This window comes from Phoca vitulina, unplaced genomic scaffold, assembly GCF_004348235.1.
Source record: "Phoca vitulina isolate PV1807 unplaced genomic scaffold, GSC_HSeal_1.0 scaffold32, whole genome shotgun sequence".
Taxonomy (NCBI): Eukaryota; Metazoa; Chordata; class Mammalia; order Carnivora; family Phocidae; genus Phoca; species Phoca vitulina.
Genome location: NW_022589735.1, coordinates 11,918,404 through 11,941,749, shown reverse-complemented (window position 1 = coordinate 11,941,749; position 23,346 = coordinate 11,918,404). Strand labels below are relative to the sequence as shown.

General features: G+C 43.0%; 1 protein-coding gene across 3 annotated transcripts in view; it reads left to right on the top strand.

Moving 5' to 3' along the window:
* MEGF10 (multiple EGF like domains 10) overlaps nucleotides 1-23,346 on the top strand; it is a 162,665-nt gene that overhangs the window by 107,062 nt on the left and 32,257 nt on the right. For all 3 annotated transcript variants that reach the window (XM_032425049.1, XM_032425050.1, XM_032425048.1), the window contains exons 9-13: nucleotides 6,536-6,748; nucleotides 13,297-13,471; nucleotides 14,973-15,093; nucleotides 15,883-16,046; nucleotides 18,118-18,220. In XM_032425049.1, coding sequence (XP_032280940.1) covers nucleotides 6,536-6,748; nucleotides 13,297-13,471; nucleotides 14,973-15,093; nucleotides 15,883-16,046; nucleotides 18,118-18,220 — 776 coding nt within the window. The remainder of the gene's footprint in view (nucleotides 1-6,535; nucleotides 6,749-13,296; nucleotides 13,472-14,972; nucleotides 15,094-15,882; nucleotides 16,047-18,117; nucleotides 18,221-23,346) is intronic.

Sequence of the window (23,346 nt, the reverse complement as noted above, 5' to 3'; positions counted from 1 at the left end):
GGGGGTGGGGGGATAAGTTAGCCTGGTGATGGGTATTAAAGAGGGCACGTCCTGCATGGAGCACTGGGTGTTATATGCAAACAATGAACCATGGAACACTACATCTAAAACTAATGATGTAATGTATGGTGATTAACATAACATAATAAAATTTTTTTAAAAATTTAAAAAAAAAAGAGAAGAATATTAGTCATTTTCCCGTGCAGTAGTGACCAAAGAAGATCCGATGGGATTTCTAGGGCTCATTGGTCCCACATGAAATAAGAGCAAATGCATGGCTGTGCTCACGTGACTCTTCCACCCTCTGTCATTTTTCGTATTAGGTAGTAAAGTGTTACCCCAGACGGCTTTGCTCACCTTACACCTTCTAATTTGCTCTTTCATTTCTTACATCCTGAACGACCAGATAACCCAGCTTAGTGGCTGTGTGTGTAAAGTTAAAGAAAAAAGACTGGAGAGGTAGGGGACTGTACTGGCTCAAAAGAAAGATTTGTGGAACCTGTGTCCTTAGACACATCCTTATTGGTAATATTCAAATAATAATTCTACTCTCCTTTGGGGTTGTTATCAGGATTGAATACGTACATTAAAGCAGTTATAACAGTGTGGAAGCTTACAAACATTAATTCTTATTAGAGTTGAGTGATTTCCCTGAACTGTGTAAATACCAGCGATTATCAATTTTAGTGATGTCTAGGAACTGAATAAAAATTAGCTATCATTAATTTTTAGTGAGACCCATGACCTAAGAATTTCTTCAACCTTCCTCCCCCTCCCAACTTAGAATTTCTTGTTAAATTGATTTCTCAGTCATTTGTATTTTTTGGAAAATCTCATTTCTGTTTCTAATTGGCTATTTCAGGATAAAGAAAAACTTGATTGTGAGTGTTTTTTATTTAGCCTCTCTACCAAAATTTTAAATTAATTCTAATGTTATTTTTAGCAAATACCAAAGTTATTTCATCATTTACAAAAAAAAAGATATTGCCTATACTTTTCAGTATTTGTAATGATCATCTCATTTCTTGAAATGATTGCATTAATTTAAATCTTTAAATCAGTGCAGACAAATAGAGGTTAAAGCAGAAATTCTGTCTTGTTCTTAATTTTATTGAAAATGGTTTCAGTGTAGTTTCATGTTTGTTACTGGTTTTTAGTAAAATTCTTTGTGCTTAAGTGCTTTTTAAAATCCCTGTTTTTTTTTTTTTTTAAAGATTTTATTTATTCACCTGACAGAGAGAGAGAGGGAACACAAGCAGGGGGAGTGGGAGAGGGAGAAGCAGGCACCCCGCAGAGCAGGGAGCCGATGCGGGGCTCGATCCCAGGACCCCGGGATCATGACCCGAGCCGAAGGCAGATGCTTAATGACTGAGCCACCCAGGCGCCCCTAAAATCCCTGTTTTTATTAGGAATTTCTGTTAGTAGTATCTGTTTAACTTCATTAAAAGGCATTTCATCTTTTGTTAATATAGTTATATATTTTACATTTAATTTTTTGGTGTTACAAATTATCAACACCCTGGGCGCCTGGGTGGCTCAATCGTTAAGCGTCTGCCTTCGGCTCAGGTCATGATCCCAGGGTCCTGGGATAGAGCCCCGCATCGGGCTCCCTGCTCACCGGGGAGCCTGCTTCTCCCTCTCCCACTCCGCCTGCTTGTGTTCCCTCTCTCCTGTCTCTCTGTCAAATAAATAAATAAAATCTTTAAAAAAAAACCAAACAAACAAATTATCAACACCCTTCAGAGCTTGGTTTTTGTAATATAGGGCTTCTCAGAAAGCTTTTGTGACCTACATCCTGGCTTATGGTTGTGTTTTGGATAGATGTTGTTAGATGAGTTCTGGACTTACTATTTTATTTAGAAAGATGGGTCGGAAAAAGGAGAGGCATGGGACCAAGCAGAATCCCAAATAATAGCTTTGTCTAATATTTTAGGGCACTAAAAAATTAAATACAGTTGACCCTTGAAAAACTCAGGGGTTTGGGGCACTGACCCCCCATGTAGTCAAAAATCACATGTAACTTTGTCTCCCCCAAAACTGTTTAGGAAGCCTTCCTGATAATATAGACAGTCAATTAACACATATTTTGTATGTTATATGTATTATATACTGTATTCTTACAATAAAGTGAGCTGGAGAAAAGACAATGTTAAGAGAATCGTAAGGAAGAGAAAATACATTTACAGTACTGCATGTATCACAAAAAGTCTGCACGCAAGTGAACTTGTACAGTCCAAACCCGTGTTATTCGAGGATCAGATGTATAATTGTTTTTCTTGTCCTCTCACAGTGTAAGTCTCAAACTTGAGGCAACACAGAAAACAACAAACATGTAAGGCAAGCTTATACTTACCGGATTTAGAATACAGGGAAGGAGAGTAACAGCTGATTTCCAGGTGAATTTTAGATGAAGGCAAGGAGGGCAAGGAGCCAAAGAAAGACACAGGGAAGTGAAGAGGAAACTTCTTCTTGAGTCGTTGTTCTGATAACTATTGTTTTGCCAGTGAACTGACGACATGATTTCTGTTTTCAATTATACCATCCCCATCTGGGTTCTAGACACACACACACACGCACGCACGCACACACTGACAACATGCACATTCATCACTACGATAGGGAAAAATGAGTAGCTATGGGGCAGTTTGTGGCAGGAGGTGTGGTGAAGGCAGCTTTGAGGGCCTGGGGTCTTGGCGTTTCCCTGTTTTGAGAAGTCAGCGGAACTCGATCCCTGAGGTTAGACCAGAGCACTGCTCCCCGAAGGAGCAGGTACCACCGCAGGCAGCTACCAGCAAAGCATTCCCAGGATGTGGGGATGGCCCTCCCAGCCAGAGTGAAGACAGGACAAACAAAACAGACACCTTGGAGGCAGGCAGAGCAGCTCATGGGATGCCCAAATAACAGTCTTGGGGGTTTGTGGAAAGGTTGAGAGGACATTGTGGTGGGGAAATGTAATGTGGCACGGTCAAGCAAGAGGGAAGAGAGGGTGGTTTCCAGAGCCTCACAGAAATTCCTCTGAAGGGGTTAACAGAGTGTTCTTCGTGCTAATGGGTTGCCATGGAATTGCTCAGGCCTTTGGGGTCCAGGCACGTAACTGGTGCTCCCTAAGAGTGAGCTGGAGGGAGAGATCTGTGCCTCAGGCATGCTCCCTGTGAAGGTGAAGGCAGGACAGTCTGGCCATGCCAGTGTTCCATAGAACCTGCAAGTGAAAAAGGAATGAGGGTCAAAGGACGTAAAGTCAGACCTGACAGACAGGAATTGGGGGGATGCAGCACTGGTCTCCAATGGGGGAACTTTCCTGAATCTAGGATTGTGGAAAAGTTGGCTATTTTCCAGCGCTTTTTCTGTTTCCCCCAGAGCAGCAGTTCCAGATGCTTGAAAGGCAGGCAGCAGATCCATCGAGCCCAGGTTTAATGAGGAATGTGATTCTTTCACACTAAATCATGGTTTGTTTGGCCCATTTATTCCAGGCACTGTGGGGAGGGACATGCTCAAAAGGACCAGGGAGAAAGGAGCTGCCACCCTTTGTATGCTAACTTCCTTCCCTTTCCATCCGTTTGTAATAAGATACAACATAATAATCGAAATGGTATTAAAACAAGTCTGTGACCCTCATTGGTTTGGGAATTGGTGTCATATTTTATTATCTCTACTTAAAGCTTGTCCATTTTTTTCTAATTCCAGAGCATTATTCAAAAACAAAAATAAAAAAATAATAAAAACAAACAAAAAATATGTGTGTGTGCATATATATATATATATATACTTCCACTGCAGCTGATATTTTTTGCTCTATCTTTAATAGCCTCTCTGCCTTCTCTCGTAAGAAAATCTATTACCTCTTTTACTAATTCCTAAGATAGCTTTTTTGTTGTTGTTCTGCCTGGGACCATATAAACAACATTAAGGGCTTAAAATTCACTGAGAAATAATGCTCTTTTGGATAAAGGGGCCAAAAAGGGAGATAAGTCTGTTAGACAAAGACTTTCAACTCTGCTAACCTGAAAGGTATAAGCTACTTTACAATTACTGTTTTTTTTTTTAAGATTTTTTCTTTTTATTTATTTGAGAGAGAGAGAGATAGTGCATGTACAAGAGAGAGAGAGCATGAGCTCGGGGTGGAGGGCAGAGGAAGAGAGAGGGAGAAGCAGACTCCCCGCTGAGCAGGGAGCCCAACGCAAGACTCGATCCCAGGACTCTGAGATCATGACCTGAGCGAAAGGCAGATGCTTAACCAACTGAGCCACCCAGGCACCCCTGCTTTTATTTTTGAGATGGAAAAAGTCTATTTCTAGAAAGATATCTTACCACCTTGGTTTGGTAGATGGAAGTAGACATTATTATTAACAGGATTTTCTTACATGTGCAACTCTGATGAAAAGGAAATGAGAATATGAATCAAGCTTTATGCACTGGCTACTTTAGTAAGGGAAATTCAAATGGCTTTTTGCCATTTATAATACAAACTAGTAGTATGTTTTATTATAGGTTCAAAAGGTAAATATGGGTCAGGACCAGCTATTATGGATTTTGTTTTCCCAAAGAAAAGGAAGTCTCTGCCAAGATAGGATAAAATAGACACTCTGCTTGCCTGTCATTTGGCAGCAGACGTTTTTCCAGGCTTCCGATCTATACTCGGTTCACCCACTTTTAGAGCTAAGCTTTTTACTAAGTTGAAATCGTGGATCCCAAAGCTTAACAGTTGGGTTTGTTTTCAAATCCATACGAGAGAGAAAGCAATGTTATTTTACCTTGTTTATCGTTTCCTTTTTGGTACTGAATCATGAGAAGATCTGGACAGACAGGCTGCAAAGGTCTTACCAGCCTTTAGCAGAGCCATGACCAGGCCCAATGATTATACCTCAGTATTTCTTTCTCTAAAGTTCACATCTTTAAGGAATAAACTAAGTGACTTGGCTTATTTAGACTTCTTACAAGTTAAAAATAGAGTGCCTTTTAAAAATACTCTGGTCTAAAAATAGGTATACTCCTGTGTAATTTTAAAGCACACATCTGATTTTATACTAAATGGTAGGTGGCTACTACAGAACTTTGCTAATGGTTTGTTGAGCAGTTGACTTGAACATTTTGCCTATTGACAAACGCATGTAAAGATGTCTTAAGCATTGGGTGAAACCAAGTTTACAAGAAGCCCCTTTCCTTGTCTCTATCACATTAACTATATGCTAGAGCCAGGGTTAACCAGAGAAGAGTCAAAGGGATCTCAAGATTTAGCTTCTCCATTTAAATAGAATCCCATCCAAACTTGGTATTGTTACTAATCACACCCTATTGTTAAAAATATGCAAAGCCTTGTGGAAAATGTTTGCTTTTTAGCCCCTTTGCTACTGCCTTTAGGTATCCTTGAATTCATTATTATGCACTTGCTGCTTGCATTATACTGATCTGAAAAAATGCAGTGCTGACCTACATTTCCGACCATGAGTCTGGCGTGACTGGAGAGCCACATGGAAAGTGTCTGCTGATTCCTACCCACAAATTGTATCGTACTTATGGCAGGCGCTCTGCTAGACGAGACCCTGTCTCCCTCTCCTTTGGCAGGAAGTGCTCCTTCTGTCGCAGGAGGCTCCGTGAAGTCACCTTGCCAGGTCAAAGAAACTTGGCTGGCCTGACAACTGGTCATGCATTCTATGGAGTGATGATAATTTTCTCTTCACCATCACGGTTCCTTCCAGCCACTTAGCTGCGCACCTGATCCAACTTATCCAGAGCCTGTCCTTGCTCCGGGACCAGACTCTAATGTCATTTTTTAAAAGATAAAGTGAATTTTTGAGACCTGATATTTTTTCCTTGCCATTTGTCAGCCCTTCTTATAAACAGAGGACAGTATCCCCCTTAATAAAAATTTTGTGCTAGGAAACTCCACGTGTCCATACACCCCCTGACAAGAGTTCCCCAGGTGGAATCGAAGACACCTGATTGCAATAGTTCTGACTTCTCAGATCTAAAGAGGGCTTTGTTTATTAAATACATAACTTTCTAAATGAGGAGCAATTTTTGCCATTCAGCTTTGAAAAGAGCAGACACATGGCTGAGATTAAATATTAAAGTCACCATGAAAGCCAAGAGAATTAACATTGTTGGAAATTTGCTACGAAGTTTTCTCTTTGAAACAGGGAAAGCGTATATTTTAATTTCCTCATTTGGGCCGTCACTCTTCTCCCTTTTCTAGTATCTCCTGGTATCTTTCTGGTATGTATACACGAGCATGTATGTATGTATACCCTTAGCAAGCAAAGCACTAGCTGTAAAACGTGCTTCCTGTGCAAGTTCATAATTTTATTTGGTTTTGTTTTTTTACTCCTGTGAACAGGTCATACTGCCGTTACTACTGCTTGTAGCCAGAGTAATTCAGCGTACTGCTTTTATAGCCGTCAACGGGACCATCACTAAAAAATACAGCCAATGCCAAAAACGCTTTCAGTTTATACATCACAAAGCCTATGTGAATGGACTGTGTATTTGTACGTGACATTACCTAATCTATCTTCTGCTCCCGCTCCCTGCGTGGTAGGTGCCAGGACGAGTGTCGCGTTGGCACATACGGAGTTCGCTGCGCTGAGACCTGCCAGTGTGTCAACGGAGGGAAATGCTATCACGTGAGCGGCTCATGCCTCTGCGAAGCGGGTTTTGCTGGTGAGCACTGTGAGGCCCGCTTGTGTCCAGAAGGGCTCTACGGCATCAGATGTGACAAGCGGTGTCCCTGCCACCTGGACAACACTCATAGGTGAGCGTTGGCCACCCTGGAAGGATGTGCCCTGTTACAGTTTGAACGGCCGTGTCCACTGTTTGGAAGGACGGATTGCCAGAGAGATGCCCGCCCTGAGAGCCTTCCTGCCTCTGGGCCGTCCTGGGGAGGAACCACCAAGTCCATGGACAACTTCTTTCTATTCTCGATGAATGGTCACTGCCAAACATTAAATTTGCTGGGGTTAGTAGAACATTGCCCTAAGAGAGGGATCTGTGGCATTCCCTTAGAAGCAAAGATACAATGAGAGGCATGAGTTAAGCCCAGTTTAGTGTGTGAAAATATCACAAAAACACTTCTCACTGCAGCATCTTTGACTTGACAGCACATCTGTGTAGAAAGGAAGTATACTGGTGGAAGTTTTATATAAGGGTTTCACATGTGGCTGTCACATGTGAAATATGTTTTCAAAATTGATTACTCTGACATAAAACTCATGGGGGTCTTTTAGCCCAAAAATCTCTCAAAGAATTTAAGAACAGGAAACCATGGTCCCCACCCACCCTACTGTACCTTGTCTGTCCCTGAAAATACCTTTCCACCCCCCCTTCTTCCTCTCTCTCCCCGAAGGACCAGATACATATCACTTAGAATTCTGGGCCCCATTTGCAGACTCCTGGAAAAGTTGGGTCTGGCAAAAATGTAGTGCATTGTGTCACAGTTCACATGTTACAAGAATTACTTAATTGCATTCAGCACAGCTGTTAACTTCATTTATGCTTCTGAAAGATAACTTGTGGCCACTTCAAATCCTCAAAAGCACAAAAGTTAAATGTAAGCAAAAGCCTGTGGTTGGTCTCTTCTTTAAGCCATTTTTAGGAACAAAAAAAACGGACTTTGTACCATGAGAGGGTGTGTGTGTGTGTGTGTGTGTGTGTGTGTGTGTGTGTCTTTGTGTGCATGCATGCATGCATACTTGGAATACATTTTACTGGGATATATCAAAGAAGTGCATTCTTAATGTATCTCAAGCAACTTTGCAAAGCTGCTTTAATCAACTTTGGTTTTCTTCATTGGAAAATATTGCCACTCTTTACATGACAAGGTTAAGTAAATCTTTGGGGAGTGAAAATGAATCATCTCTGCAGGGTTTTGTTTGTTTTTCAACTCTCTGACGTTTAAGGAGCTGGCAGGATTAGGAACAAGTCATGAGTTTGGCTACTTTTCCTGTGGTGTTTAAGGCCTGTCCCAGCAAAAGGTAAGCCTCGTGTAGTGACAGCTAAGAACTTTTTAATATCAGAGTGCTGTTTCATTGTATGCAGCCTCACAGCGAATGGATTAATAAACCTATGCAAGGGAGTTGTGTTACGAGAAGAATTGGAGACACAGAGAGAATGTTGGTTGGAATTATGTACCATGTTCGTAGTGGGAAGGTCCCCGTGGACAGTCATTTGACTGGCATCAATGCTATGATAATTTTGACGTAGGTCACATGTACGTAAGCATGTATGCTTTACCGAAGAATTACGGGAAATTGACAATCACATAGATCAAAAGAACACTAAAATCTGTCTAATAATGTATAACAAATAATCAGATTAAAACCAATTGACCTAGGAAGTGCTTCCCTGAAAGTTCATTTTTAAAAAGTAGCTTTTGCAAAAAAATAAATAAATAAAATTTAAAAATTAAAAAATAAAAATTAGCTTTGCAAATTTCTTTTAAAACCAGTTCAGTGTTGATGATATGACTCTGTCTTGTTGAATTCACAATTGGAGCCATCCACCTGATTCTTGTACCTTAAATTTCAATGTGAAGTTCCTAGAAACACAAGATTCCTTTGAACCAAAAGGCATAGAATCTTTGTATTAATTGAAAAATATAGCTTGTTCATTTTACCATTTAATCGAGCAAGTGGAGATTTCTATTATGTAATTCATGAGGTGTTCTTATCCTAAAACCTTTCATTTTAATTACTGAGATAACTTATGCAATGCAGACTATTAGTTTATATTGTCTTTAGGTAAACGTTGAGTTATATGAATGTACATATTGACATATTTTGCAGCCACATATCTGGGTTATGGGTTTGTATCCATTAGCTTTTGCTGCATTAAAAAAAAAACCCCACTGCAAACAGTGGTATAAGACAATGATTATTTATTAGCAGTTGGTTTTTTGCTTGACTAAACTTTGTAGTTCTTCTGCTTTCCTCCCTGTATTCAGCTAGCAGATCAGCTAGAGGTAGATGGGTTCTAGAATTCCTCCCTCACTTGTCCAGCATCTGGCTGGTTGATGGGTGCCTGAGCCACATGCCTTTAGCAGCTAGCACATTAGCCTGGGCTTCTTGTCATGATGACTGGCTTCCAAAAGCAGCAAGAAACGGAGAAAACGCCAACATGCAAACATGTTTCAAACCTTTGGTTATGTCGTGTTTGGTATTGTCCCTGTGGATGAAACAGGTCACACAACCAACTACAGGTTCAAAACACTCCACCTCCTGGTAAGAGTTGCCAAGAATTTTAAGGGGCGCCTGGGTGGCTCAGTCGTTAAGTGTCTGCCTTCGGCTCAGGTCATGATCTCAGGGTCCTGGGATCAAGCCCCGCATCGGGCTCCCTGCTCAGCGGGGAGCCTGCTTCTCCCTTCCCACTCCCCCTGCTTGTGTTCCCTCTCTCACTGTGTCTCTCTCTGTCAGATAAATAAATAAAATCTTAAAAAAAAAAAAAAAAGAGTTGCCAAGAATTTGTAGCCATTTTTACTTTTGCAATCTATCATAGGGTTGAAATTAATTTAAATATATTTAAAGGATATTCGTGTATTCGATCATAGTGCTATTATAGAGCCTGAAGACATTCACCGTGACCTGTACTTTTCAGCCAAAAACTAACTTTTATGGTGGAAATGGTTTAGAGGAGCAAAATAAAATTCGAGATTTATTAAGATTCCGCATGGGAGATGTATATTAGCTCTTGTTAACAAGGACATTTAATAGCTGTGGGCAATCAGGATGTGCCTATTTACAAATGCCATGTAATTGTCATTACATTTGAGCATTAATAACACCTAAGGAAATGAATAAAAGGAAGTTCGATGACTCGTTCTATTTTAGCCAATATTGTATTGGACTCATAATAATTTAACTCTTAAATTGAAAAATTTACTAGAATGTTTATATCTAGTTGTATATGTGTATGAAGTGGTAGGTATTCCTATGTGGGTATCACCCTATTTTCATATGCACAAAGCAACCTGTTCTTCAGAAAGAAAATGAGTAGGAGTGTGTTACCCTTCAACCTCCAATCTGCTGCTTCTAATATCAACACGTAAATCTCATTACCAATTAAGCTGCCTGCATGAGAACCCATCAAATACCTCCAAAGTGCTCTGGCTTCCTATATCTAATTACAAATTGCAGAGCACTAATTTCGGTGTCAATCAATCTGAGAACCAGTGTGTTGCACTAATATTCACTGGGGGGCATTGAATATCAATTTCTCTGTCTGCCTGTAGCTTAGTCAATTCCCTGTGCCCAGCTTATCTATTTTGTCTAACATTTGTGTCTTCACCAGGAATATGATTTTCTACTTTTTAATGTAAAGTAATATATTCTACTAAAAGATGTCCTTTTTTAATAGTATGTCAAAGTAAGGCAAACTACTTTAACCAATCCACGCTTAAAATATTTCTTTTCCCTTTCTCAAATGTAGGACCTTTCTGAAGTAAATTTAAATTTGTCTCTGCTTTTGCACAATACAGGCTTTTATTGGTCCTGCTAACCGGTGCTGAATCCTACATTTTAGCCATTCTTTTTCATATCTAGCCCTCCTAGCGGGCTGCGACCAAGCTTCCTTTTTTCTTTGGTGTAAAAACAAACAAATAAATCTAGGTTCAGGTTTGATTCCTCTACTACCTATGTTGGGCTTTGAATAAATTACTCTTTCTAGGTCGCTCTTGCCTGATTTATAAAGTGGGACGATACCCAACACTTGGAATGGCTTGTGAGGATTAAATGAAATACTGCGCACGCGGATTCCCGAGCATGACATTAACACATATTCAGTGCTCGGTAAACGCAACCAGCTATGCGAGCCTGTGGGTTGACTTACAGTATCACCAGAAACGTCACGTAAGAGAGTATTCCCTGCAATTCAGAGTGGTTCCCGTGCAGCCACAACTTTGACATTTTAAAAACGAATTCTAGGGCACAGCTTGCCTTTCCATGCAGATGTGCAGATTATCATTCAGCGCCGCTGGATGACTCAGCGATATGGGGCGAAGCAGATCCATGTGGGAAAGCAGGACTTCAGAGTCAGATCCCTCTGTACCTTAAATGCCGTTTTCCCTAACTCACTCACCCAGTGTTTGCTGTGCGCCCACTGTGGGCCGGGGACGGGTAACGAAACGTGCCGGATTCTTGCCTTCACGGAGCTCAAGGTCTAGAGGAGAAGGAAGACATGGGTAAAATGGAGAGGCCCAGAATGGGGAAGGAGTATTCCTGGTGTATGGAATAGCCCACGTGATGCCCTTATATTGGCAACACTCAGTGCTTCTCCCAACTAAAAGAAATCCATTGCAGTTGAGCATAGTAATAAAGAGAGACTAATGACTAGAGAAGGGGTTGGGAAGTAGGCAGTGGCCAGGTAACAATGGCCTGTGGACTGCATTTAGGGTGACTTTGTGTCTAGGGTCACAGGGACTGTTTGGATTAGGGACAGTGGTCCTAATAACTCCCTCTTCACTCTTGAAAATGTCCTGGTTTAGACAGTAGATAACACAGTCCCTGTAGCTGTATTAGACAGCACAGATTATATTCTCAGTGTAGTGGGGAGTTTTTGAAGAGCTTTAAGGAGAATGATAGGCTAGCATCTACTTTTTAGGTGACAAGGCATGAGTGAGTGCAGAGGTTGCAAGACGGAAGGCTATCCCGGTTTTCCGAGTTAGAGGGCCTTGACGTGGGGTAGCGTGGGGACGGTGAGGATGGAGAGATGGGGTGGAGGCAGGATATTTTGGAGGCAGGCTATCAGGTCCTAGCGAGGAAGTGGATATGGGAAATGAGGGAGGAGTTCCAGGGAATAACTCTGAAGTTTCTGGTTTAAACAGCTGAGTGGCTGGTGGTGCCAATGCTCCAGCGGGGTGATTGAGAGTAAACACTGAAGAGCGAAGGCCGGGAAGAACTAAGACTCGGAATTTGACATGCCCAAGTTGGAGTTGAAGGTGCCGGGTGTTTACTCAAGGAGAGGGAGCAGATGAGTAGATCTGAGTAGGTCTAAGGAGATCGGAGACTCAAACCCTTGCCTTTTAAATCCAAACCTTTTTTTTTTTTTTTAAGATTTTATTTGAGAGCCTGAGAGTGAGCACAAGCATGGGGAAGGACAGAGGGAGAGGGAGAGAGAGAAGCAGACTCCCCGCTGCAGGGAGCCCAACATGGGGCTCCATCCCAGGACCCCGGGGATCATGACCTGAGCCGATGGCAGACGCTTAACCAACTGAGCCACCCAGGTGCCCCTCAAATCCAAACCTTCTATACCCAAGAAACCATGTTAAATGTAGAGTGGTACTGGGTATGTCTTCATAGCGTGTTCCCTGAGTAATGCTTGTGACAGATGCCTAGGCGTTTGCTTGTGGGTGCTCAGTTGCAGTGGGGGCACAAACCGTGCCACCCACGGGGGTGTGGCTGAGACCCGCCCGTGACACACTAGGACGTCGGGCCGGAGAGGTTGTGTGCTTTCGCTAAGGTACCCAGGTGGTGGGAGAGCTGCTGTTCCATCTCAGCCTTCCCCTCTCCCAACAAATCCTTCTTTCCAAGAGTAGAAAATCCGTGGATTGTCTCTGGACAAGAGTCACTTAACACACGGCTGGGTGAGACAGTGGATTCTGTTGATGGCCATAGTTACTGGGAGGGGTTTATCTCCACCAGGGGAGGAAGACGGTCTTTCACAGCCTTCTGACTGTGAACAGAGCTGGTTTGATCGTTGAGATGTCCCTGTGGTGAGAAGCACATGTGTTTTGCGTGCCACAGAGTGCCCTATTGGGTCAGGCTCCCTAGCGCGTGCCTCTCGGCGCAGCTGATGTGTCCATTTGCTCGGGAGAGACAGCTGGCTGCCTGGCCGGTCCATGCAGCTGCTGCCTCAGGTAGAGACGGTTGTTCAGCTGCCAGGTACGGAGATTCGAGAACAGAAACAGGCAAGGAAGGTCTGCTGCTTTGGAGTGCCTTGGACCTAACCCTGGCTAACTGATTTGGTGGTGTGCACCAGACTGAGTACTTCTTTAAACCCTCTCATTGAGGTGACCTGTCACTGAATTATAGTGCTTTCGACTTATGAAGACTATAATGAGTTTCAGACAAAAGGAAGCGGTTGTAATCATCTTCCGGTTGGAGCATGATGCTGATTTCACGCCACATTTCTGTGGTACCTATCGGGTTTCAGCCAATTAATTAAATCATAGCAAGCCTGGGAACGAAGTTTAAATTATTGTGCATGGAATGAGCCACCCATTCATTGCTCATGGCTGAAGCAACATTTGCATGGGCCCTGGGTGTCATGTTCACCCGGGAGTGACTTTCTCCTTTTATCCATGTCTCTCAGCTGTCACCCCATGTCTGGAGAGTGTGCCTGCAAGCCGGGCTGGTCGGGACTCTACTGCAATGAGACATGTTCTCCTGGATTCTTCGGGGAAGCTTGCCAACAGATCTGCAGCTGCCAGAACGGGGCTGACTGTGACAGTGTGACCGGGGAGTGCACCTGTGCCCCAGGATTCAAAGTGAGTGGCTCTGGAGGAAGGAGCCTCGGGGTCCCGTGTGGAGCACAATGACACCACGTATAGGACCCTTCCTGAAGTACAGGGAATGTGCTAAGATCTGTCACATCATTAACAAGAAAGAGACTGAAAAGTACTAATAAGAAACAGAAGGAATTACCTTAGAACGATAACTGGAAGGCTGGTAAAACAATAAATGTAGCGTTCATATTAATTATTTAATTAATATGTGTCATGGAATATGATGTACTTTCATTATTCCTTACATAATTACTTTTTCCCTACATAATCATTTTGCTACATTCTATAGGCAACAAAGGAATGACTTTTCCAAGTAATTACTGTTAACAGTTTTTGTCTCAGCTCCACGCAATTTGAAGGCACATCATGTATGAAGTTTGCACGTATTATATATTTACATGTGATGGTTAGCAGTATGGAAGTTTTTCAGTGCCTTTGAGAACCTAGACCTTGCAAATATGCCCGTGCGCCAACCGAGCAGAATTTTGCCTAGTTTCTAGGATTTCTTAGCTATAGATTAGGAATCCTTGTTTTAAAGGAAAACAGATTGGTCTTGATTATTTTCTCTCTTTTGAAAGAGGACAGGATTAACCAAAGAAGATGTTGATGATTATTCCAGAGCATGTAATGTGGGATGAGTAGGTGATAAAGACTCAGAGTTGAGGGAATCTTTACAGGTTTTTCTAACCTATGTCACTATTCTTTGGTGGAGCCCTTGATTTACTCTGTCTTAAGTCTCTTCTGTTTTTATTTTTATTTATTTTTAAAGATTTTACTTATTTATTTGAGAGGGAGAGAGAGAGCAGGAGCAGGGGGGAAGGGCAGAGAGAGAAGCCAACTCCCCGCTGATCCGGGAGCCCAAGGAGGGTCGATCCCAGGACCCTGGGATCATGACCTGAGCCGAAGGCAGATGCTTAACCAACTGAGCCACCCAGACGCCCCAAGTCTCTTCTGTTTTTAAAGGCGATGACCTCCAGCCATCCTTGATAGCCCACTTCTGGGTTTTAGGCTTATTGTCAGATAATAAATTGAATCATGCTGCAGGCGGAGTGTGCGTCCCGTTGCTTTGCTTCAGCCACCAATCATATTACATATTATACAAGGAAGGCTAAGAAGCATTGCAATTTAATGTATAGTTTATGTTTATTTATTTATTGACTGTAATTGATAGTGTATTGTTCTCTATCTGCTTGTCTGAGCAAGGACAAAAAGTTTTTTTGTGTGTTTGCTAAGAAAGGAAGCTCATGAAGGCAGCAGGCTTTTTTGATTGCCATTTAATACTGAATCCTAAACAGGCAAGCTAACATTGCCCTTGAATCTGTACAATTTGTATACTGGGGACATTTAGCAACTTTTAAAAATACAAGTGTTAAAATTAGAGAGGGAATATCATTAGCATTGCCAAGATGCATTTTTGTTTGTTTGTGCTGGCTTTATGTCATTCAGTGAAATTGCACGCATTTTCCTATCTGTGCCCATCTAGGGAATTGACTGCTCTGTCCCATGCCCGCTGGGAGCCTATGGAATAAACTGCTCCTCTCTCTGTGGCTGTAAGAACGACGCTGTCTGCTCACCTGTAGATGGGTCTTGTACTTGCAAGGCAGGTAAGTGGGGGAGTGAGGCTTTTATCTGCTCTTTAGCCCGTCACCTCCTAAAGTCACAGGGAAGAAACCTTGACTAGGGTTCTAGCTCCATCCGTGCCAAAGTTTAGCGTCCAAACTCGGCCAGCCCCTCGTCCAGGGTGGGCTCTCCTGCTTTTGTGAGCCAAGAAAAGCGGCTCACATAGGATCTCCAAAGTTGCTGCCAGCTCCCAAAGTCTGGGGGTCTCTGGGCTTTGGGTAAAGTGAGCAAGCAGACATACACCCACACCCCTAAATTGGCCTGGAGTTGCAGCAAGAAATGCAGCCAAGCACCGATTTTATGCAAAGGCCAAAATGTGTCTATCTGTAGTTGTTACAAGAGGCAGGGTCCTGGAAACTCACTGTTCACGGTTCATTGGGTTTGCTTTAAAGAGCGGGTTGCTCTTCCAAACACAAACCTTCCTTTACCCTCCCGTATAAAGATGGTGCTTCCCCGACCGGAGCCGCACTCGGCGTTCTGCATCGCGCATCACCGCACACTCGAGGTGACGCGCTCTGCATCTTGTCCCAGTAGCCCAGCGATGTCGCTTGCTGCGGGCATCCTTGTCCGATCATACGGCACACACGGGTTCTGGGTTCTTCGGCCGTTGCTGCTGGAGGCTCCACTCGGCAGCGCCACTGCTCTCTGTGCTGGGACTGGGGACCCCGCCGTGCACCTCCAAAATGTTTCTAAAGGGCAACGTGGCTTGGGGAGTCCGGGGGAAACTCCATGCTGCTTGTTTCCTGCATGCTCTGGCGTTCTTGTCGCGGCAGGCTGGCACGGGGTGGACTGCTCCATCAGCTGCCCCAGCGGCACTTGGGGCTTTAGCTGTAACCTGACCTGCCAGTGTCTCAACGGGGGAGCCTGCAACACCCAGGACGGGACCTGCACGTGCGCACCCGGGTGGCGCGGGGAGAAGTGTGAGCTCCCCTGCCAGGTACGGCTGAGCCGGGGCCCCAGCTGGGAAGCCATGGGGGGTGGGTGCTGGGGGCAGAGTGTCCGCTCACTGCTGCCGTGTCCCTGGGGTCAGGCATGCGTGTGTGAACCCAACAAAACTATTAGAAGAACTGAGGTCTTTGAAGTCACATCGGAGATAAGACCGGAAAAGGGATAGACATGGAAATGGGTAGGTAGCTCTGCAAGAATCACTCCCTTCTTCTCCTTCATCTCTGCCCAGGCTCACCCCCCTCTGCCCCCCCCCCACCAGCCTTCCTGCTGTCTCCGTTCCTATACACCCCTCTCTCCGTGGCAACCGATGGACAGCATTTGTCAAACACCCAGCGTCTGCCTGTCAACTCTCCAAATACTATATCTCCATTATCATGGAAATCCTCCCATCTCTGGTGGAAAGTGGCAGAGGATTGAAAGGGGGTGGGGACCGGTGTCGCAGAAATGCTCATCGAGGTGGTGAGAGGTTTAGAAACGGCCGTCTGTTAAACACAAGTGTTTCTCGAGTCACAGGAATCTCCAAAGATGTCCCTCGTTCAATGCTGGCTCCACTCCCCTGACCTACTTTGGAGGTAGTCGTCCTTACACATCTCATACCGCGTCCTACTGCAGGCAGAGGTTGCAAATAGGACATGTGTTCTATAGTAACGTGCTGATTTCCCTTTCTCCCTCTGAAGCCCTTGGCCCATTTCTTGCCCTCTTTTTCATGACCTTTTCTTCCTCTCTCATTTCTTTCCTCCTGAGCCATTAAACATTCTCTCAGGGATGTGCGTTCTCTGCCTCCAGGACAGATGGCGAGATGACACTGTGACCCCCTGAACTGGACCCCTCGCGGTGGGAGCAGTTTTTCCCCTGGGCTTCCTCCTCATCAAGCACAACCCATTTCCCAGCTAGAGAAGATCCCACCCTGGGCTATTCCATGCCCTCCAGACCCCTAGGACAGAGTTCAGTTAGCTTTGCTGCCTCTCATCCACCAGTGAACAAATTATCAGTCCTCTGCGATGGGCTTGAAGAGCACCTTGCACTCCCAATCAGATGGTAGACAATACAGTGAAGTCCGATGATGGTTTAAGTGGCTTGTATGGTGCCACTTAAACCATCATTACCAGCAAACATTAGTGGGGCGTTAATTTTTTTAAATTTTAGTTAAGTTCTAGTCAAACGATGATGCTGTCAGACACCCTGTTTTATGCTGGTTCTCAGCTTCCTCGCCCTTGGTAACTGCACACCCCCTGAAGGTTTAGAGTGCCCTCCCTCAGTTCATCAGGACCTGGCATGAAAGGGCAGGGTCACTAAGTGCAGAGCTTTCCATTACCTTCCCACAAACTAAATGATCACGTCCACAAAGGGGTCTCGTCTCTGCTGGACCAAAACCGATGTGCACGTGAAAACGTTCAGGCCTGGGAACAGACCCGGGAAGAGGGTGTGCCAAAAGTACGCCAGCCTTCCTTGGGATCTCGCATCAGAACACTCATGTCATTGAGACTTCTTCAGGGAAAGGAAGATACTGACTGGGAAAAGCAGCCGAAGATTTTCACTTCTCCTAAGGATTCTTTGCATCACACTGGCCATTTACAGAAATGAACTTCATTCGATTAGTGCTATGATTTTCTTTTAATTATAGAGCTTCTTTCTTTATGTGAGTCAAGGGCCTCCCTTTCCATGAACGAGTAGCATGCCTTGTAAGGAATGCTGAACTACTTTATAAAAATCCTTAGGAACAAAAGAAAATTTCTTTATGAGCGGTGGTATATGATAAGATACAAAGGATTCTCTTAATTAATGAGCATGTTTGCATATATTTGCATATATGCATATCAGTTGGTCTCACCGTTCATAGGACCGACCATTATGTCAGACATTTCAACTACAGTCTGAGTGATTTTTAAAACACCCCCTCCTGCATTTGGGGGACTAAGCAGATATGGGAAGAGGGGATTATCATGTGTGTGGCTGAGAGGCGTTTGGGAGGGGAGGGTCCTGGATCTGAGGTGGTTGCCTGAGGTCCCTGTCGTCTCTCATTGTGGATTTCCGTGACCTCGTCGCTCTCTCCCACACAGGATGGCACGTATGGGCTGAACTGTGCGGAGCGCTGTGATTGTAGCCACGCCGATGGCTGTCACCCCACGACAGGCCACTGCCGCTGCCTCCCGGGATGGTCAGGTGAGCCAGGGACCGCTACTTGAAATGGGAAACATGCCAACTTACACCTAGCCCTGTTCCTTGCTGCTTTAGGGAAACACACACGGCTCACCTTCTCAGAGAAGAAGAAATGGTAAAACCTCCAATAACAACAGTCACATTTTTACCCAAGAGATACTACTGCGAGACCTAATTCATCTGGGGATGACTTCTTGTTGAAGTATTCAGGAGCAGTTGTCTTGAGCCTTGACGGAAGGTCCAGCTGTCAGAATTCAGGCCAGTAAGGGGGGGCGGGGGAAGTATGAATTGCTATGAAGGGTCTAGCAAGGCTTCTGTGGCATTTTTGAGCACCGAGGAAAGAATGAGGGAAATAAACCATAAGAACATAACTAAGTTCACCTCGGTGAGGCAAAAATATTCAATACTAATATTAATATGGTTAATATGCAAGTATTAAAATAGTCATTGCTAGACATGAAAGTTTTAAAACTTGCTTTTTCTTACAATAATACTTAAGTCATAAAAATTCATAATACGATTGAGTACCAATTTTGTAGCCACAAGGTGGAGGTTTCTCCTTATTTATATGGATTCACGGTTCCAGCTAGGAAGTTTATCAGACTAACAGTGGTCTTGGAAAATGAACCCTGTTTTTGCTCGTGATAAATAGACTCGGGAGAGGGCACTGAATGCCCAAGGCAAACTGGGGTCCTGCTTTTCTGTTTCTTTCATGAGGTCAAGCCTATTCTAAAAAAACAAAAACAAAACCTTACAAAACGAATGGAATTTTAAATGCTTATTTAGAAAAACTACAAATGGAAATGCACCAAGAAAGTTATTGCACATTGGGATGAGTGGACTGGGTATATTTATGAGCAGTTTCTTCTGAAAGTAAAATAAAAGGTTGACTGCTGATATTCCAATTGAGAGCCAAGTACTGTGGAACTTGGGTGCATGTTAGAGGTGGTTAAATAAACCCAAACTCTCTTTTACAATTCTCATTCATAGTCATTTGTGTATATGTGTGTTTGTGTGTGTATTTGTATATGTTGTATTTGTATCTAAATATATGTGTGTCTATATTCAGAGAAGAGAAGGAGATTTGTAGGACACAACTGTTTTCATACTGATGATGCTTCGCTATCTCCCAAAATGGTTTTTTAACTTGTCTTCTAAAAGAGAAACTGGTAGTAATAAGCCAAGCATCCTCTTTAGTGATGGTTCATATTTTGAGAAGGTGGATCTTTCAGAGGAGACTCTTAATACCTCCATGCCAGAGAAGTGACATTTAGGAAATTATGGAGTCAGCGTGGTCTTACCTCTTAGCAAAAATTGTAAAAAGAAGAACGAAGAAATAATAAGTAATGCCTATTGAATGCTTATGGCAGGCTCGCAGCAACTCTGTGAGGTAGAAAATATCATTTTGTCGTTTTTATAGATGAAGAAACTGAGGCACAGACAAGTTGAGTGTCTTGATCAAGGCCCCAGGGTCAGGATTTGCACTAATGAGCGACGGGATTTGCACTAATACCCTCCTATTGCGTCTCCAGCTCTCTTCATGACTGCACCCTCTGTCGTACACAGACTTCTTCCAGAACATGCTGGGGGAAAGGGCAGTTGGGCTGAGATTAATTCTGAGCATGGATGAGGACTTCTGAGAATTATATGAGAGGACCGTGGTGATAAGTGCTGATAACCAGCACCTTCTTCATATATGTGCACGTGTGTGTGTATGTATATGTTTATATGTGTGTGTATACATACCTAGGGAGAGAGAGAGAGAGAGAGTATATATGCATATGTTCATATGCATGCATTTATATAGAGAGAGACAGAGGCAGAGAGAGACAGGAAGATATACCATAGAATTTACCTATTTAAATTGTATAATCCCGTGGTTTTTAGTATAGTCAAAGAATTATACAACCATCATCACTACCATTTTTAGAAGATTTTCATCATCATAAAGAAACTGCAGTAGTACTTATTAGCAGTTATTCTCCATTTACTCCCAACTCACCACTAGGCAAACTCCCCCCCCCCCCACCCTAGGCAACCACTAACCTACTTTCTGTCTCTATAGATTTACCTATTCTGATATTGTATGGATTCGTGCAATATGAGGTCTTTGGCTACTGGCTTCCTTCTCTTGGTTTGTTTTCAAGGTTCATTCCTACTGGAGCATATATCAGTACTTCATTCTTTTTGACTGGGGACAAATATTCCATGGTATGGGTAGACCACATTTTATTTGCACATTCATCAGTTGATGGACATTTGGGTTGTTTCCACTTTTTGGCTATTTTGAAAAATGCTGTTAAGAACATTCACGTACAGGTTTTTGTGTGGATGTGTATGTTTGGTATATAAGTTAGGGATGGAATTGCTGGGTTGTGTGATACCTCTAAGTTTAACCTTTTAAAGGATTGCTACACTGTTCTCCAAAGCAGTTACACCATTTTCCATTCCCACCAATAATGTGTGAGGTGTCTGTCTCCTCACCAAAAATTTTTATTTTCTGTCTTTTTGATTCTAGCCATCCAAGTGGTGTGAAATGTTATTTCATGAGTTTTTGATTTGCATTCTCCTAATAAATGACGATGTTAAGTGTCTTTTGTATTTGGCCATCTGTGTATATTTTTCCAGCCATCTGTATGTCTGATATCTATTCAGATACTTTGCTCATTTTTTAATTGGGTCATTTTGTGTTTTTATAATTGAATTGTAATATTTCTTTATGTATTTTATATCTATGTTCCTTATCAGATGTATGATTTGCAAATATTTTTTCCCATTCTGTTTGTTACTTTTTCACTCTCTTCATGATGTCTGTTTCTGCAGAAAAGTTTTTATTTTGACGGAGTTCAAAAAGTTTTTTTCTTTTGTTGCTTGTGTTTTTGGTGTCAAATCTATGAAACCATTAGCTAGTCCACAGTGACAAAGATTTTTACCTGTGTATTCTTCTAAGCATTTTATAGTTTTAGATTTTACATGTAGGTCTTCGATCCATTTTGAGTTTGGTTTTATATATGGTGTGAGGTAAGGGTCCAAATTCATTCTTTTGCATGCTGATATCCATCTGTTCCAGCATCATGTGTTGAAAAGATCATTCATCCCCCTCCCTTCCCATCACCTGTATTGTCTTGATACCTTTGCCAAAAATCAACTGACCATAAGTGGGAGAGCATTTATGTCTGGACTCTCACTTCTCTTCCACTGATCTATATCCTTATGCCAGTACCATACTGTTTTGATTACTCTAGCTTTGTAGAAAGTTTTGAAATGTGGGAAGTGTGAGTCCTTCAACTTTGGTCTTCTTCTTCAACATTGTTTGGGCTATCCTGGGTCCCTTGAACTTCTATATGAATTTTAGGGTCAGCATATCAATTCCTGTGAAGAAACAAGGTAGATTTAATAAGGAATGAGTCTATAGATCAATATGGGGAGTACTGCTAACTTGACAATACATGTCTTCATATCCTTGAACAGAAAATGTCATCAGTGACCTCTTTAGCGGTGTCTCTCGGTCCTTTGGAATTTGTTGAGAGCTGCCTTGGCTTCTGACAGGAGTAAACTGAGATGAACTGTCATGTGCTTGATTTCTAGTGTCTGAGAGTTACCTTGGGAAACAGACCAAGGCTGGGGTAATGGACTTTATTTTCTGTCAATAGGAGTTACCCACAGACACAAGGACTCTCTTGCCCTCTAGTTTCTCCTTGACTTGCAAAAGCTAAGGTAACTCTGACCTCACAGTGTGAAACTCCACCTCCCCATGTTTCCATGTGGCTCTCAGTTACTAAATGTTAAAACCACATCACGCTAAGAGTAAACTGGATTTTGTGACTTCCCTAGCGTGCTTGGACTCCTTAAATAAAATGACCAGTACCAAGTTCTCCGTGACCACAATGAAGTGAAATAGCATTTTGAACCCCCTGGCAAATTCAGAACTTTTCTAACAGAGAGGCCCTATTATTTGTTTTGGACCATGCCCCACCAAATCTCCTCTTGTTTTCTGAATACAGAGGAAATGTGAGGTGTTCCTGAACACACCAGTCACTGCTCAAGTATCTACCTGCTTTGGTGATTTAGAGCCAGACTGTGAAAGACATACTCGCATCTACACGAGAAAAGCAGGAGATATAATTTGGCCTGAAGCCAGCCAGAAAATGTGTTTGTTGCATTCCACAGTCTGGGTCATGGGGTAAGACAAATGATCCCATCTGGCCTGAGACCTATGGAGCTCCTGCGGGAATGCACACAGCATAATCTTGTAACACTCTGTCCATCTGTGACTGGTCTGTTTCTCCAAAGGGGAAAAACTCTGCTGCTTCATGCTGCTCTCTACTTATTACCCCACTGTCTCTTTGCTTCGTGGCCCCATTGTCTCATTTCTCTGGGTCTTCTGTGGAGGCTGTTGACCTTTGAGGATCTAAGACTGCCCTGAGACTTGTTTTTTTTTTTAGAGAAATCATCCCCCACATTCACAGTACACACTAGGTATATGCAAACGTACATAGAGGAAAAGAAGGTTATGAAAGTTCCAAAAAGCACCCTACAATTGGACCAAGAATTGGTTTATTTTCCCAAGAGGAAAGAAGAGTAGACTCTGTGTTATTTACGTAGAGCACCATTTCTTTGTCCACATTGGATAGACTCATAATTTTTCATCAACAAACTTGTTTTTGAGGAAGTACCTTGTGAGACTCTTTCTCAACATAAAGAAAGCCTTGCTTTTCATTTGGATACCAGATGCAGGGCCAGATAAATAGCATGAGTATTGGGGAAGTAAAGGATTCTGTTTCCTCTCCTCCCTGTTGCTGAGAGTGCTCTAGGTGAAATGTTAAGTATCACTGGACGGGGTAATAGTGTGTGGGGTAACAGTGAAGTTTTAGTGTTGTCTAACACAGGGACCTGGGCTCTTCCCTTGACCAAATCAGTAAGACGGCACAGAGTCACCAACAATCCTAGGTCACGGAGGACAGTGTTGGTTGGGGGCGGGGCGGCTCATCAGGCCTCTGGGTTTAGAGCCAGAGGTAAAGGTGGGGAGAGCTTTATTCCTCTTTACAAAGAAAATGACACACCTAAATTGAGGAAACCATCTGCTAACCTGATATACCAAGGAGATCAGCTTGTGTTCTTACTGTGGG